The sequence below is a fragment of the Polistes fuscatus genome, unplaced genomic scaffold (genome assembly GCF_010416935.1).
Source record: "Polistes fuscatus isolate 324 unplaced genomic scaffold, CU_Pfus_HIC Scaffold16, whole genome shotgun sequence".
Lineage (NCBI taxonomy): Eukaryota > Metazoa > Arthropoda > Insecta > Hymenoptera > Vespidae > Polistes > Polistes fuscatus.
Genome location: NW_025113064.1, coordinates 2,773,260 through 2,789,992, shown reverse-complemented (window position 1 = coordinate 2,789,992; position 16,733 = coordinate 2,773,260). Strand labels below are relative to the sequence as shown.

The 16,733-nt window shown below is 35.6% G+C and overlaps 2 protein-coding genes across 2 annotated transcripts; both read left to right on the top strand.

Annotated features, from left to right (window-relative positions):
- The first annotated feature begins 1,192 nt into the window (after positions 1-1,192).
- LOC122514984 lies at positions 1,193-1,973 on the top strand. The gene is made up of 3 exons (XM_043632119.1): positions 1,193-1,314; positions 1,385-1,529; positions 1,614-1,973. The coding sequence occupies exons 1-3, from the start codon at positions 1,193-1,195 to the stop codon at positions 1,971-1,973; spliced, it is 627 nt and encodes a 208-aa protein (XP_043488054.1).
- Positions 1,974-9,428: 7,455 nt separating this feature from the next.
- LOC122514983 lies at positions 9,429-13,428 on the top strand. The gene is made up of 2 exons (XM_043632118.1): positions 9,429-13,229; positions 13,414-13,428. Exons 1-2 carry the CDS (start codon positions 9,429-9,431, stop codon positions 13,426-13,428), a joined length of 3,816 nt encoding a protein of 1,271 aa, XP_043488053.1.
- Positions 13,429-16,733: the final 3,305 nt, after the last annotated feature.

Sequence of the window (16,733 nt, the reverse complement as noted above, 5' to 3'; positions counted from 1 at the left end):
TCTTTTTATTATGTTCATGCGATTTTATCGTGTTTTTTAGGGCAATTTTCCTATCTCTGAGTAGATCCTCATGCGTTTTTGTGTATTTAGTTCTTCAAGAATTATTGCTGTATTTGTGCCTTCTAGTAAGTATTGTGGGGAGAATCCTGTCACTGTGTGTTCGGTTTTATTATATTTTGCTACACATTCATGTGCTATTGTAGTCCAAGCAGTTTTTCCTCTTTTCTCATTTATCTTACATCTAATTTTGTTTATTATGGTTTGATTTAACCTCTCATTTAATCCATTCGAAAAGGGTGCGTTCACTGCCGTGAATGTTAATATAATGTTTTTCCTGTTTAAGAAGTTTTTAAATTCTTCCGAATTAATGCCCGGATATTGGTCTGACAAGATCATACCTATTTTGTTGTCTGCTGTTATATTTTGTATTAATCGTATGAAATCGTTTGCATTTTGAGTTTTTGATGTCAGAATATGAGCATATCTCGTGAAATGGTCTACCAGCAAATGTAAATATTTCTTTGTTGAACGGGAGCCCCCGAATCCTCCAATCGTGTCTATAGAAACTATCTCATACGGATAAGTAGCCGGACCCAAATGTGACATCAATCCAATTTTATATCCTCCTCTCGATTTGTTCTTTATGCAGATTTCACAATTTTCACAAATTCTTTTTATATTTTGATCCAGATTCTTTGCTACATAAAATGGTTTGATTTTTGCTCTCATTTGTTTTATTCCTATATGACAGTAGAGCGAGTGTATTTTATTTATAAATTCTTTACTGAAGCTTTCTGAAAGAATAATTTTTTCTTTTTTTCCTATTTTTTTATAATAAATTTTGTCTTTGAAAATCAGTGTATCTTTAGCATTTTGTATATCAGTGTTGTTCTTTTGATCGCATTCGATCTCTTCCATTTTTATAAAGTTAACAGTTTTCAAAATTTCATCTTCATTTTCATGAGATTCTAATACCGGGTTTCGGCTTAAACAATCTGCCTCTAAATTGTGTTTCCCTGGACTGTACTTAATTTTAAAATCATATTGCGATAATTCATACATCATATCTCCTAATTCTTCATCTGTCCTAGTTTTAATGTTCATATTTTCTAAGGGCTTATGGTCCGAGTATACCGTAATTAACGATGAAAAAGATAGAGAAAATGATGATTCCATCGATAGCCTCAAAGACATGTTTATTACAAAAAGTAGACAACATCGTGTAACATTCATGGATGATATAAGCATTTATAAACCTACTTATGATATTTATGAGAGTACACCTAAGAAGGAAGATACATCATATCAGATAAAGTAATAATATAAATTATCATTAATAATTATACTATATTAATAAATAATTAATAATATATTATTATTTTAGCGATATTCAAGAAGATCAGTCTCATACACCGAAAAAAGTTTTACGCGAAAGAATAACGTATTTAGAACAAGAATATGATAAACTTTGTGAATTTACAACATTAGAAAAACAAGTGTACATTGAGGATCATCAATGTTATTCCACTGTAAGTATAATTGTTTTTCTTTAAAAAAGCTATTATAATAAAATAATAAGAAGAAGAAGATATATACAAATTTCTTTATTATAGGATGAAAAACAAGTCAAGGTAGAGCAAAGTTCAGATCTGCAAGAACAAATAAATAATGTTACAACAGAAAATAATTTATTAAAAAATATAATATCAGAAGTATTAAAATATGCCACAAGTACTACCGATATAAGTACGGAAAGTTTACAAATGAATTTATTGGATGACATGTCGCAAAATCTAAATGAATCAACTTTGGACATACCTTTTAAGGATATTGAAGTTAAACATATATTAAATAAGTTACAAAATAAAATAACGAAAAGTATAAAACAACATGAGATACGAAATTTAGAAAAAATCTTTGAATTAGACATTCAAATGTCGCATCTTAAATCGGAGAATAGAGAATTAAAATAACAAATAATTTCCCTGAAAGAAGAGATAGATGAACAAATTGAAAAAGAAAAAATGTATGAAAATGAGTTTGAACAGAATTTGAGTTACAAAGAAAACCCATTAAGTTTAATAAGTTTAACATCTGATATTAAAGAAGAATCTTCAGTTAAAAAGGAACTCTTCTTCTTCTTCTTCTTTCTTTAGTTTAGGCAAATTGCCTGTTCCTCAACGACGTTTTTCTGCCTATTGCACTGTTAAATTGTCGCACCATCGTTTTCGTGAGCGCCCCGTGCTTCTGCGGCCTGCCGGTGACTTATCCCGTGCAATTCTGACAATTCTTCTGTTGTCCATTCTATTGATGTGTTCGTTCCATTCTTTTTCCTTTTTAGTATCCATTCGTTGATATTTTCCACTTTGCATGTTCTTCTTATATCTTCGCTTCTCTCTCGATCCAGCAGTGTTTTTCCAACTATTCTGCGAAGCACTCTCATTTCGGTTGTCTCTAGTAACTGTTTCGTTTTCGCCGTGTCTGGTCGAGTTTCTGCGGTATGTGACATAATAGGTCTTACCATTGCCTTGTAAATTCTTGCTTTGGTCTCTATGTCAATGTTTTTGTTTCGCCATATTGTGTCATTCAAACAACCCGCTATTCTGGATGCCTTCATTGTCTGTTCTCTTACCTCTGCTTCAACATCACCATATGTTGTCTACTTTTTGTAATAAACATGTCTTTAAGGCTATCGATTGAATCATCATTTTCTCTATCTTTTTCATCGTTAATTACGGTATACTCGGACCATAAGCCCTTAGAAAATATGAACATTAAAACTAGGACAGATGAAGAATTAGGAGATATGATGTATGAATTATCGCAATATGATTTTAAAATTAAGTACAGTCCAGGGAAACACAATTTAGAGGCAGATTGTTTAAGCCGAAACCCGGTATTAGAATCTCATGAAAATGAAGATGAAATTTTGAAAACTGTTAACTTTATAAAAATGGAAGAGATCGAATGCGATCAAAAGAACAACACTGATATACAAAATGCTAAAGATACACTGATTTTCAAACACAAAATGTATTATAAAAAAATAGGAAAAAAAGAAAAAATTATTCTTTCAGAAAGCTTCAGTAAAGAATTTATAAATAAAATACACTCGCTCTACTGTCATATAGGAATAAAACAAATGAGAGCAAAAATCAAACCATTTTATGTAGCAAAGAATCTGGATCAAAATATAAAAAGAATTTGTGAAAATTGTGAAATCTGCATAAAGAACAAATCGAGAGGAGGATATAAAATTGGATTGATGTCACATTTGGGTCCGGCTACTTATCCGTATGAGATAGTTTCTATAGACACGATTGGAGGATTCGGGGGCTCCCGTTCAACAAAGAAATATTTACATTTGCTGGTAGACCATTTCACGAGATATGCTCATATTCTGACATCAAAAACTCAAAATGCAAACGATTTCATACGATTAATACAAAATATAACAGCAGACAACAAAATAGGTATGATCTTGTCAGACCAATATCCGGGCATTAATTCGGAAGAATTTAAAAACTTCTTAAACAGGAAAAACATTATATTAACATTCACGGCAGTGAACGCACCCTTTTCGAATGGATTAAATGAGAGGTTAAATCAAACCATAATAAACAAAATTAGATGTAAGATAAATGAGAAAAGAGGAAAAACTGCTTGGACTACAATAGCACATGAATGTGTAGCAAAATATAATAAAACCGAACACACAGTGACAGGATTCTCCCCACAATACTTACTAGAAGGCACAAATACAGCAATAATTCCTGAAGAACTAAAATACACAAAAACGCATGAGGATCTACTCAGAGATAGGAAAATTGCCCTAAAAAACACGATAAAATCGCATGAACATAATAAAAAGATATTTGATAAGAACAGAAGACATCACGAATTTAATATAGGAGATTTAGTATATGTAGAAAATAATCATAGGTTAAACAGAAAAGAATTAGATGAATTAAAAATAGGATCGTACAAAATTATAGAAAAGATTTCAAATACTATTTATAAAATACAGACGGACCGAAAAAAATCAGAGTCATTGTTTCACATCACGAAACTAGTACCATTTATGTGTGATGTTGCGTCTTAGCATTCGAAGTGTACGGACGTTCAGAGTGTAGATCCGCGTGTTTATAACTTTATTGTTTACATTTTACGTATAACGAATAAATTCGTTACCTGGCTGTTTAATTTTCAAATTTTTAACAAATCGGTCACCGGCTCATGGCAGTGAGCCTTTCGCAAATCCTTGACCGGGATATGCAAACATCAACCACATTTCCATCATGGCAAGAGGTTACTACTCATAGGCGTGAGCATGCTTCTTGTAGCAATAAAAGAGCAAGAATAGATGATGATAACAACAATGTTCTTCGAAGTAATGGAGTACCCGAAACCGTTAACAGATTCTCGGTCTTAACTTCAAGTGTAGTCACAGATTGTGATATGCCGCAAAACGAACAAGTGCAGAAAATACCACTACCTCCTCCAATTTACATAGATGACGTCCGTGACATTCAATCTTTAACTAAATGCCTAAATAATGTAGTTAAAAAAGATAATTACACCTATAAAATTAGTAATAATCAGGTTCGTATATTACCAGCAGATGCGGACTCCTACAGAAAAATTACTAAAACCTTAAAATCATTAAATGCTAGCTTTCACACATTTCAATTAAAACAAGAACGTTCGTTTAGAGTTGTGTTACGTAACGTACATCACTCTGCTGATTTGAACGTCCTGAAAGACGAACTAATGGAGCTGGGTCACGAAGTTGTAAACATCAGTAATATTTATCACAGAGCTACACACAACCCACTATCCATGTTCTTTATTGATCTTAAACAAAAACCTAACAACAACATGGTCTACAATATAAACAAACTGAATAACACAATAGTCAAATTTGAATCACCACGTAAGAAAAAGGAAATTGCTCAATGCAAGAGATGTCAAAAGTATGGTCACACTCAAAAGTATTGCAATCGCAATTTTCAGTGTGTTAAATGTTCTGGTCAGCATGCTACGGCAGATTGTAAGAAACCCATAGATACTCCACCAACTTGTTTCCTCTGCGGTGCCAACCATACTGCGAACTACAAAGGGTGCCCTTCCTACCAAGAGATGTACAAAAAGACGTTTCCTACACCTAGAATAAGGAAAACTGTAAATATTCAATCTAATCTCGAAACCAACCCACCGGTAAACATTCAACGTTACGCCGACCAATCTATGTGTTACGCACAAGCCGTAAATAAAAATATACAAATATCAGATACTTCAAATCCGCAGCATTCAAATAACGTAAACAATAATAACGGCTCAAGTCTTACAGATTCTATAAGTAGACTAGAAAAACTCATCGAAAAACAAAGTGAACTAATAAATAAACAAATCGAACAATCAAACAATCTCATTTCATTATTAACGGTAATAGTAAGTAAGCTGTCGTGTACTAATAAATAATGAAGACATTACGCATTGCTCTTTGGAACGCTAATGGCCTAATGAAACGTAAATTGGAGCTGGAAGCATTTTTAAAATTATATGACATACAAATTATATTAATATCGGAGACACACTTTACGGTTAAAAATTATTTTAAAATCTTCGGTTATAAGATGTACTCCACGAATCATCCAAGTGGAAGGGCACATGGTGGTACTGCGATTCTAGTTAAATCTAACATAAGACATTACGAGCTTGCGCCATATAAACAAGATCATCTTCAGGCAACAAGTGTCATGATATATAACTGGCATTGCCCAATAGCTTTCTCAGCAGTGTACAGTCCTCCTAGACATACTATCAAAAAAGAAGATTTTGATAATTTCTTCGAAAGTCTAGGCTCTAGATTCTTAGCCGGAGGTGACTTTAATGCCAAACATAACATCTGGGGTAGTAGAATTATAACACCAAGAGGTAAAGCACTCTCAAAAAGTATCGAAACTAATAGATTATGTTGCATTAGTTCAGGTGAGCCTACCTACTGGCCAACTGATGTAAATAAAATCCCTGACTTGCTTGATTTTTTTATCGCTAAAAATCTATCTCCTCGATATATACAGGTCTGCTCTTCATTTGACCTTTCTTCCGATCACACTCCAATCATAGCAACAATAAATACAACTATTATCGACAAAAAGCCACCAATCTCCTTATACAATAGACTAACAAATTGGGATTTCTTCCGCGAAACATTCAATAATACTGTTGATACCACTTTACCATTGAAAACAACTGATGATGTGGACCATGCAGTAAACCATTTAACGCACAACATAATAAATGCAGTTCGAGCCTCTACACCTTCTCTGGAGTATATTTCTGGTCATGACTATCCTGCATATATTTTAAATAAAATTGTAAATAAATGTTCCGTCATTTATCGGAACAGTAGGGGGTAAGAGTATACAACGGAGGATTTGGATAAGATACACATTTACAAAGATGCTCGACCGGTGACTATGCAAAGAAATAAAGAATATTTGTTTAGGACCTTTGGGTTTTATTGCGTCGGCATCTATTCATAGAGCATAAGGAACAAACATAGCAATCGCCAGGGCATCCTTTTTCGAATTCCTCGAAACGATAACGCAGTATATTTGATCAGATGACCCCACTCCAAGGTCGCATCGGAGCCCTGTGGTGGGATGTATCGTGGAGGGGGTGGGGAAGAGGGCAGTTACATTTTAGACGAAAAAGAGTTAGTCGTCCATACTCATTAGGCGGAATCACATCCAAGTGATCCGAGCAGCATTCAATACAACTAGTCAGTAACCCGAGGTTATTGCTAGTACTAAGCATCAAAGTTAGCATAGATCAGTATACAAGGCCCAAGCACTATACTGATCTCTTGGAAACGAGTATTAATAAATATTCACATTTCATTACAATTTGAAGTGTATTATTTGGATCAACTCCTTCCGTCCTTACAACGCGGAAGTGGAAAGAGACAGCAGTCTTTTTCCTCGCAAGGTGAGAAAGCGCGTGCACGAAAGCGTGCACAGTACGGGAGTGGGAACCAGCACTACCGTACAACTGTACATTTGGTTCTGCGAGTTGGATCAATCACACTAAATGGTCCTTCGAGCCGGAGCAATCGTACAATAAACGTAAGTTGCGTAGAAATTGGCACAATAGTAGATCTCCTGAGGACAAACGTAAACTTAATAAAGCTACCAAAGTGTTAAAAAAAATACTGCAGAACTTTAAAAATGAAGGTCTTCAAAGTTACCTTCAGAACTTAACTCCTACTGCAGACTCTAACTATTCACTCTGGAAAGCAACAAGGCGTTTTACTCGTCCAATTCAAGACATTCCACCTATCCGTCAGTCCCAGGGTGAATGGGCAAGAAAACCAATAGATAAAGCCAATCTCTTCGCCTCCTATCTGGCAGATGTATTCAAACCATCTTCACCTTCAGTACCTGCAAAAGATGAAGACGTCTGGACATTTATGCACTCACCTTTCCAATTATCTCCACAAATAAAACCGTTTACCTCAGTGGAAGTCAAAGCAATAATTGCATCACACGTCAATCCGAAAAAAGCACCTGGCCTCGACTTAATCAACGGAAAGATGATCAAAGAATTACCAAAAAAAGGAATAGCGTATATTACATCACTATTCAACGCCGTTTACGCCTAGGCTACTATCCTACTTCATGGAAAGTAGCAGTGATTACACTCATTCACAAGCCAGGTAAACCACCTCACGACGTTACGTCATATCGACCAATCAGTCTCTTATCCTCTTTATCTAAGCTATTTGAAAAATGTTCACTAATCGCCTACTAAATGTTTTGGATGTCCTACTCTTCCCGACCATCAGTTCGGGTTTCGGAAATACCATTCAACAATTGAACAGGTCCATAGAATAACTCGTCAACTATCGCAAGATATTGAAAAGAAAAAATACTGCTCCGCAGTATTCCTGGACATAAGGCAAGCTTTCGACAAAGTCTGGCACACCGGACTACTTTATAAACTTAAGAAAATATTTCCATATCCTTTTTTCCTGATCCTTAAATCCTACCTTACAGATAGAAAATTCATGGTTAAATATCAAAACCAATTCACTTCAGCTTATCCAATCTTGTCCGGTGTTCCACAAGGCAGCGTACTTGGGCCCATACTGTACACAATTTACACGGCAGATCTACCTACCTCAGAAGGGATAACTACTGCTACATTTGCAGACGATACAGCTCTGCTAGCATCTGAGAGTGATCCACAAAACGCGACTGATATTCTCCAACGTCATCTGCACTTACTAGAAAAATGGTGTCAGAAATGACGAATCAATATCAACGAAAGTAAATCAGCTCATATAACCTTCAAATTGCGCAGAGGCACGTGTCCCCCTGTGGTCATTAATGGGGTAAATATTCCTGTTAGAGACTCGATCAAATATTTAGGTATTATCCTAGACAAAAGGCTGACATGGAAGCAACATATGCAAACCAAAGTAAAACACCTCAAAGAACGAGTAAGAAAAATTTATTGGCTGTTTGGTAGATCGTCTAAGTTAGATTTGGAAAAAAAGCTCGCTATCTATAAAGCTATTCTAAAACCCATATGGACTTACGGAATCCAACTATGGGGAACTGCGAGTAACTCCAATATAGAGATTTTACAGAGGTTCCAATCAAAAACTCTACGAAACATCTGCAATGCCCCATGGTACGTTACAAACGAAAGAATTCATTAAGATTTAAGAATATCTACAATAAAAGAAGAAATTGTTAGCTTCAGTGAACGCTACAACTCCCGTTTAGCCAAACATCCCAACCCTTTAGCAAAAAATTTACTGGAAACAAATGAACTAGTACGAAGACTAAAAAGGTTCTACCCTTCTGACCTTAAAACAAGATTTGAATGATTTAAAACATCGTAATATTATTTGAGTCTAATGTATTATATCTACACTCACCATTGTAAATCTTATTTATTTACATTTCATGTTATTACATCACGCCAGCCTAAAGTACTTATAATTCTCGTCGAGAATTGATTGTATGTTCTGTAATGAATAAAAAAAGAAAAAAAAGAAAAAAAAAATATAGGCTTATATAGAGAGTTACATAAAGAGTGATATACAGTGATAGATGCATATAAGTACGAATAATTTATAATAAGCCTGAAGTCAGTAAGTGTTTAAACCTTAAGTGCGACGATATATATATATAAAGGGAGTTTTTTACTTGTATTTTGTTCTATTTTCTTGTGTTTTGTTAAAATATATGATCCATATTTTGTACTACTTCGTCAAAACTGTTATTCACCCCGACCTTTAATCGAACATTTGGCGACCGTGACAGGACTGGGGTCTTACTAGTTTTACAGTCTTGTGCGAATCGTTATTTTAGTGCTTTATCATTAAAATGGATCTTTTAAAAAGGAAAAGAACAATGGCTCGCGTTGCATTCACAAAAGCGTATAACACTTTGAATGCATTACTGGATCCAGCAAAGGGATCGAGTAGGGAAGCGATTTCAAACTACCTAGCACAATTGGAATCCAAAACACAACAACTGACTTCAATTTCGCAATCGTACTTGGATCTGAGAATGGAAGGAGACGATTATTCGGAGGCAGAAATCGAGCAAGAGACGAACGAAACCATGGAATATGAAGAAAAATTCTTGGATATCAAGTCCCGAGTCGAGCATCTCTTCAAAGGGACAGAAAGTTCATCTACCTCCGCACTAGCTGCCGTCGCCCTTCCAGCACAACCAGACATAAGAGTGTCTTGTAATTTACCGACGATCCGATTGCATCAATTTAGCGGTAATATAGAAGATTGGCTACCATTTTGGAGTTCGTTCAAGAAAGTACACGAAAACTCCGGGTTGACAAAAGAAGACAAGTTCCAATATTTAGTGCAATCTATGGAGCCGAAATCTCGTGCAGCCGCATTGATTAAAAGTTATCCGCCTACCGCTGAAAATTACACAAAGGCGATTGATAGTCTAATGGAGCGATACGGTGATACAGATCTGCAAATTGAAGTATATATACGTCAATTATTGCAACTTGTCCTGCGTAAACCAGCCAGGTCTACAAATCATTTCCTCTCCGGTTTATATGATAACCTCGAATCACGTTTGCGAGCGTTGGAATCTTTAGGTCTCACCAACGACACGGACGCGACCATATTGTATCCTCTCGTAGAATCAGCACTACCAGAAGAATTATTGAGAGCGTGGCAACGTAGTTGCTCACTTCTAAACGCTAATTACATAGGAGGAACGGGAGGTTCCGCTATTCGTGGAAAAGGGCGATTAACTCGACTCATGGAATTTCTGGCAATGGAAGTGAAAAGTAAGATGAAAGTTTCCTTAGCTATGGAAGGTTTTTTGCCAAGTGATAACCGTGAAAAGGATAAAATTTCAAGAAATCGCCCACACATGAGAGACGTTCCTAGTGCTGCTAGTTTACTTACGACTAATAAAGGGAAAAGATCTTCGTGCGTGTTTTGTGATTCTAGTGAACACAGTAATGTCAATTGTGAGATCGCGAAAACCATGAGCCTACGGGAAAAAAGGGAACGTGCGAGGAAGTACAACACGTGCTCCGTCTGTTTGAAATTCGGACATCATTATAAGCGATGCTTCGCCAGAGCGAAGTGCGACGGATGCTCTCGTAGGCATGTGACGCTCATGTGTCCGGTAAACGAAAAAGACGATACCGAAAAGGAGGAAACAAAACCGAAAGGAATCACCAATAATAAAGGGGAAATTAATATCAATGAGTGTAGTTTAGCGAGTTACTGCAACGATGCAGAAGTGCTTATGCCAACTTTGCGTGCGAAACTAAGAAACGGAACCAAAGAAATTAACGTTCGTCTAATTATAGATAGTGGCTCTCAAAAATCGTATATCACTAAAGAGGCAGTACGCGAAATGGGTTATGAACCTATAGGCGAACAAACTATGGGACACTCACTCTTCGGCGGAAGAAGAACGGAAACGGTGTGCCATAAAAAATACCGGGTCCACTTAGGTGACCTCGACGACACTTATAGGTGCAATTTCGTCGCCATGGACCAAGATATAATATGCGAGAAAATACCGCGAGTGAAAAGTGATGAGTGTCTCGGTGAGTTGAAAAAATTAAAAATCCGTCTAAGTGATACGCAAAGTGATGACCATGCAGTCGCACTACTCATTGGTGCCGACATTCTAGGAAGATTATTAACTGGACGTTGCCATGACTTGAAGAATGGCCTCGCTGCTATAGAAACGCGCCTGGGCTGGACTGTCTTGGGAAAAGTTCCCACACGAGAGAGACGTAACGATGCCGTCGGCACGGCAATTTCGATGTTTGTCGAAAATGTAAACGTCTCAGATTTATGGTCTCTTGACACTTTAGGAATAAGAGATCCTATTGAAAATAAAAGCCACAAGGAAAACGAAGAGGAAATAAAAGCCTCTCTTTTAAAAACAGTCGTAATTAACGAAGAAGGACGTTACGAGGTGGGGTTACCGTGGAAAGAAAACCACCCACCTCTAAAAGACAACAAAGAGATAGCTCATCGCCAACTACAAACCACAATCAAGAAACTGAAGGACCAAGGACTTTATCAAGAATATGACACTGTGTTTAATGACTGGTTAAACGAAGGGATCATCGAGCGAGTTCCCATAGAAGAGGAAAAGAATTGGGGACATTACCTACCCCACCGAGGAGTTCTAAAGGAAGGCTCCACGACAAGGCTTCGTCCGGTCTTCAATGCCTCAGCGAGAGGAAAAAACTCGGTATCATTAAATGAATGTTTACACGTAGGCCATAATCTAATTGAACTTATTCCTACGGTGCTTCAACGCTTTCGAAAAGGTAAAATAGGAATAATTTCCGATATAAGAAAAGCGTTTTTACAAATAGGCATAAATGCAAATGATAGGGATTTCTTGCGGTTTCTGTGGTACGATGGTAGCGGCAATATAATGATTTTGCGTCATCGCAGAGTAGTATTTGGCGTCTCATCGAGTCCTTTTATTTTAGGCGCTATTATTCACAAACATTTAAATGATCTAATTCATCAGACAGGAAGCAATGAGTTCACTACTAGCATTATTTTACAACTTTTACAAAGCTTTTATGTAGACAATTCGGTTACTAGTGTAAATACAAGGGATCAACTCATTCAATTTATGACAGAATCTACGGCCATGATGAAATTAGCGAGTTTTGATTTGCGAGGGTGGGAGTATAACGGAGATAAGACATTAGAAACCCAAACAGCGGTGTTGGGCATCACATCGGATAAAATAGACGACACATTATCTCTAAATATACCAGCTTTAAATCAATTTCGCGAAGTAAAAGTAACGAAACAAAACATCCTCGCGTTAGCACACCGCGTTTTTGATCCCTTAGGCTTCGTTTGCCCCGCAGTATTGTTACCGAGACTTCTACTACGAGAAACGTGGAATGAAAAATTGAACTGGGACGTACCGTACAAATCAAGACAAAAATTTTTATTGTGGGTAGACGATCTGATAAACTTAAAAAAAATCCGTATCTCCAGATGTTTCTTAGGGGAGATCGAGGAAAATAGTAAGATCAGCCTACACACCTTTTGTGATGCAAGTAGCGTTGCTTATGCGACAGTAGTTTATATTCGCGTTGAAAGTACGTCGGGCGTAAAAGTATATTTTGTCCAAGCAAAAAACAGAATCGCGCCAGTGAAAAGAGAAAAATCGAACACGCGCATAAGTATTCCACGACTAGAGCTACTCGCCGCCGTTATCGGGGTACGTCTAACAATCGGTATATTAGACAGTCTCGACCTCGGTAAAGTGGACATATATTATTGGTCGGACTCATCCACAGTCCTAGCGTGGATACAACGGAACAATAATTGGGGAACCTTCGTATTCAACCGGGTGAAGGAAATCAGACAATTCACTAGTCCGAGTCAGTGGCATCACATTCCCGGTGATTTGAATCCGGCGGATTTACCGTCGCGCGGTTGTACCTGTAATCAACTAGCATCTTCGCGCTGGTGGGAGGGTCCGCGATGGCTCCAAGAATGCGCGGAGAATTGGCCTTCTACCGAAGTCAAATATGATGAAACGGAAATATTCGAAGAAATTAAAAGGGGTACTATCAAAAAAGAGACAGACAATGTCATTTTACTAACGTTGACCAACCGTAATCATAACGAGCACCAGGGGTATGAAAAGTTTTCCAGCTATGCAAAAATCGTAAGAGTTTTCGGCTGGATGAGAAGATTCCATTATAACGCGAAAAATAAATTAAACCGTCGAAAAGGGGATTTAACGCGCCAAAAAATCGAACACGCCGAAATTAATTTATTAAAGCTTATACAACAAGAAAGCTTCGCGGGCGTAAATGATGAACAAATTAAACACCTATCACCTTTCTTAGATAAATATGGAGTAATGCGGATAAAAACAAAAACTGGTGTGTGTACTTATGTACGCACGTCAGAAGTTATACTTCTTTGGCGTACCAAAACGAATATAGCATCAATAATATCAAAAATAACCTCAAAAAATAAGTATAATATTATTTATTTATACATGAGGAAGAAGAAGGGTTTAATTAAAATAAGAAATAAGAAATAAAACACTTGGTTGAGCAAATACAACAAGGTTCAATACTTTATTTGCTCGTCAGGGAAAAGCCTTGTGGCATAAAAACCCTGGATGATAATTTAAATAATTTAAATAACTTCAATATTACTATATATATACATACAATTTATACATATTGAAATTTAATTAATTCACGTTCATTAGTTGATCTGTTTGTGATTCTATGGCCATGTGAGTTATAAGAGGCTTATGGTAGCTAAAATATGATACAAATAGTCTAGTTGAAACGTTATCTAAATATCGTGTAAATACAGCATCAATTGTAGTACCATGTCGGGTTGTAGGAACTGTTCTGTCATTATTTATTGAAAGATTAAAATCTTCACGTAAAAAGTTGATGAGTACATCAGAATTTTCAGAGCAGAAATTAACATTAAAATCTCCACTTAATATCATTGGTAGCTTATCTTCGCCTTTACCCATATATGGTGTTCTATATGCTGTGTATGGAGATAGCACCCGTTCCAAGAAATGAATAATATTTTCAATTCTTTGATTTGGAGAAATATAAACTGCTATAACACAATTATTTTACCATCTTCCGTTGTACACTCTGCTATACAAAAATCACCCACTGATGATATAGCAGTACTAACAAAATCGGACTGTCTCACAGTCATGTCGATATTAGTGGTCAGAAAGTTAGTTGTATCATTCGCATTGTGATAGATAGCAACTCCTCCAGCTCGAACATTTGGTCGTTTGTATTGAATTATACAATTGAAATTTGGTATACTAACAGACTCGTTATCATGTAACCAAGTTTCACTCAACATTAAAATTTTAGATTCTTGTAAAATAGAATCAATCATATCCTTTGAGTGAGCTCGCAAACTTTGACAATTTAGAGTATACAGTGTCAAACCTTTCCTTTGGTTCATAAAATGTTGGATGTCTTTACTAATTGTCACTGAAGCGATTATTTGAGAGTCTCTTATATTCATCTTGAAAACTAATCATTGCAGTTGATGGTCTTCGGCCGTGATAAAAAGTATTATCATTATCTTTTGCTGTAATGTATAAGCCCTCGATAGTTGTTACGCGTGACAAAGCGACATAGACTAATGTCAATTGATGTTTTTTATCATATTCATAAACAACTTCGGGATATGTGCTCCCTTGTGATTTGTGAATTGTCGTCGCACAAGCACAAATTAGAGGTAAATGTGAACGCTTAACGTTAATTGTTTTATTGTTGTTAAGAGAAATAGTTGCAGATCTACGTCCGATCGGCACTGCTGTTTTTTTAATCTGAATAGCAGCAACATGTCCAGCAACTTTCTTTTTGATTTTCTGCCAATCTGTAGTGAATCGGAAACTCAAGCCACACACATTTACTTCTCCATCTTCATTGTATTCAATATGAAATAACTACAATTTTCCCGAATGCCAATATATACTCTACATTTGTAAATAAAATAAAATATAACTTCAATAAAAACTTTAATAAAATAAAGCTATAAATACAATTTAAATAAAATACAATTATTAACAAAATTAATAAAATAAAACAAATAAGAAAAAGAAAAACTCTTGGTTAAGTAAATACAAAGTATAATACTGTATTGGCTCGTCAGACAAAAAGCCTTGTAGCTTAAAAGCTCTGGTTGATAAATTAAACATAATAAGGAATTGCGGTTTTAACAAAAAATTAAACACGAATCTCACCTCTTGCTCGCTTCGCTTGTATACGGATTCAACAAAAAGGTTCACCTCGTTTATGGAAGTATAAGGAATACTTATACTTTTCTTATTTCGTTCTAGCTTAAATCGCTTTGTTCGTCGCTTTCTTTGTAAATTCTTCGCTGCTCATCTAAGACGTATCGTCGTAGGCGTCCAGTGGAAGAATAGGACGAGTGCTTGTTTAATAGGCCCAGCAGGGCGTGCTTAGCAACGGTTTAAAAAGTGGGGAGGGACGATAAGAAAATTTCCTTATTTTCAATCTTTTCAAAATATTTGAGCCGCGTATTTCGAATATACGTTAAGAATCTATAATCTTTATAAATGGTACATAAATTGTAATTACGTTGAGTGCCTCACGAATTCTGAAGGAAATCCTCGTCAGGTTACGCTCGTTATTTAGTATTGAAAAAGAAGTATAACTTCAAAACAATCACAATAAATTCATGTTGCACAATACGTTTCCATTCTTTTATGCTACACTCTCCATATTTTTATAATTAATTACAGATTACCTATCATAATGATAACATATTATTATTATTATTATCGTTATTAATTTTCCTTGTTAGTTTTTAATTTTTCTAGTTTATTAATTAATGTTATTATTATTACATTATTAGTATTATTATTATTAATTTTATTTTTACAAAAAACATAGTTGATAAAGAAACCTGTTTCTCTTCCCTGCTTGATGATCAATAATATTTTCTAATGTAAGAAGATTATTTTTCTTTTACTATTATATTTTTATTCTCATTTATTTATTGAGGTTATTTAATTTTATATAAATATATATATATATATATATATAGCGTGACCAGGTAAAAAGGAGGAGAATTGAAAATATGAGTAGATAAGCTACTAATTATTCTTTCCTATTAAGTTAACTAAATAACTTCAAAAAAAAGAAAAGAAAAATATTTTCAATCGATCGATATATTATATATATATAAAAAAGAATAAAAAGAATAAATTCAAAAATATAAAAATATAATATCAGTCCACATTAAATGTAAGGGAGATATATCGAATTACATTATGCGTCAATGGCCATGGCGCGGTAACAGCATTAGTTCTCGCTCGATCATTTAAGTAAAGCAGCACTGAGTACGATTAGTATTTGGATGGGTGACCGGCTTGAGAAAAAAAGGGGAAGAAGAAGAGAGACAACTTCATGCCGTAAACTTGAAATCGTTTTGCCGCGCGTTGTAAATACCGACAAACTTCATGGTGTCGTTTTCCCAGACGCTCGGAACCAAATCACTCCCCATTACATTTTCCCTTCTTCTTCTTCTTATTCATTCTTTAATTTAGGCAAGTTGCCTGTTTCGTAACGACGTTTTTCTGCCTATTGCACTGTTAAATTGTCGCACCATCGTTTTCGTGGTCGCCCCGTACTTCTGCGGC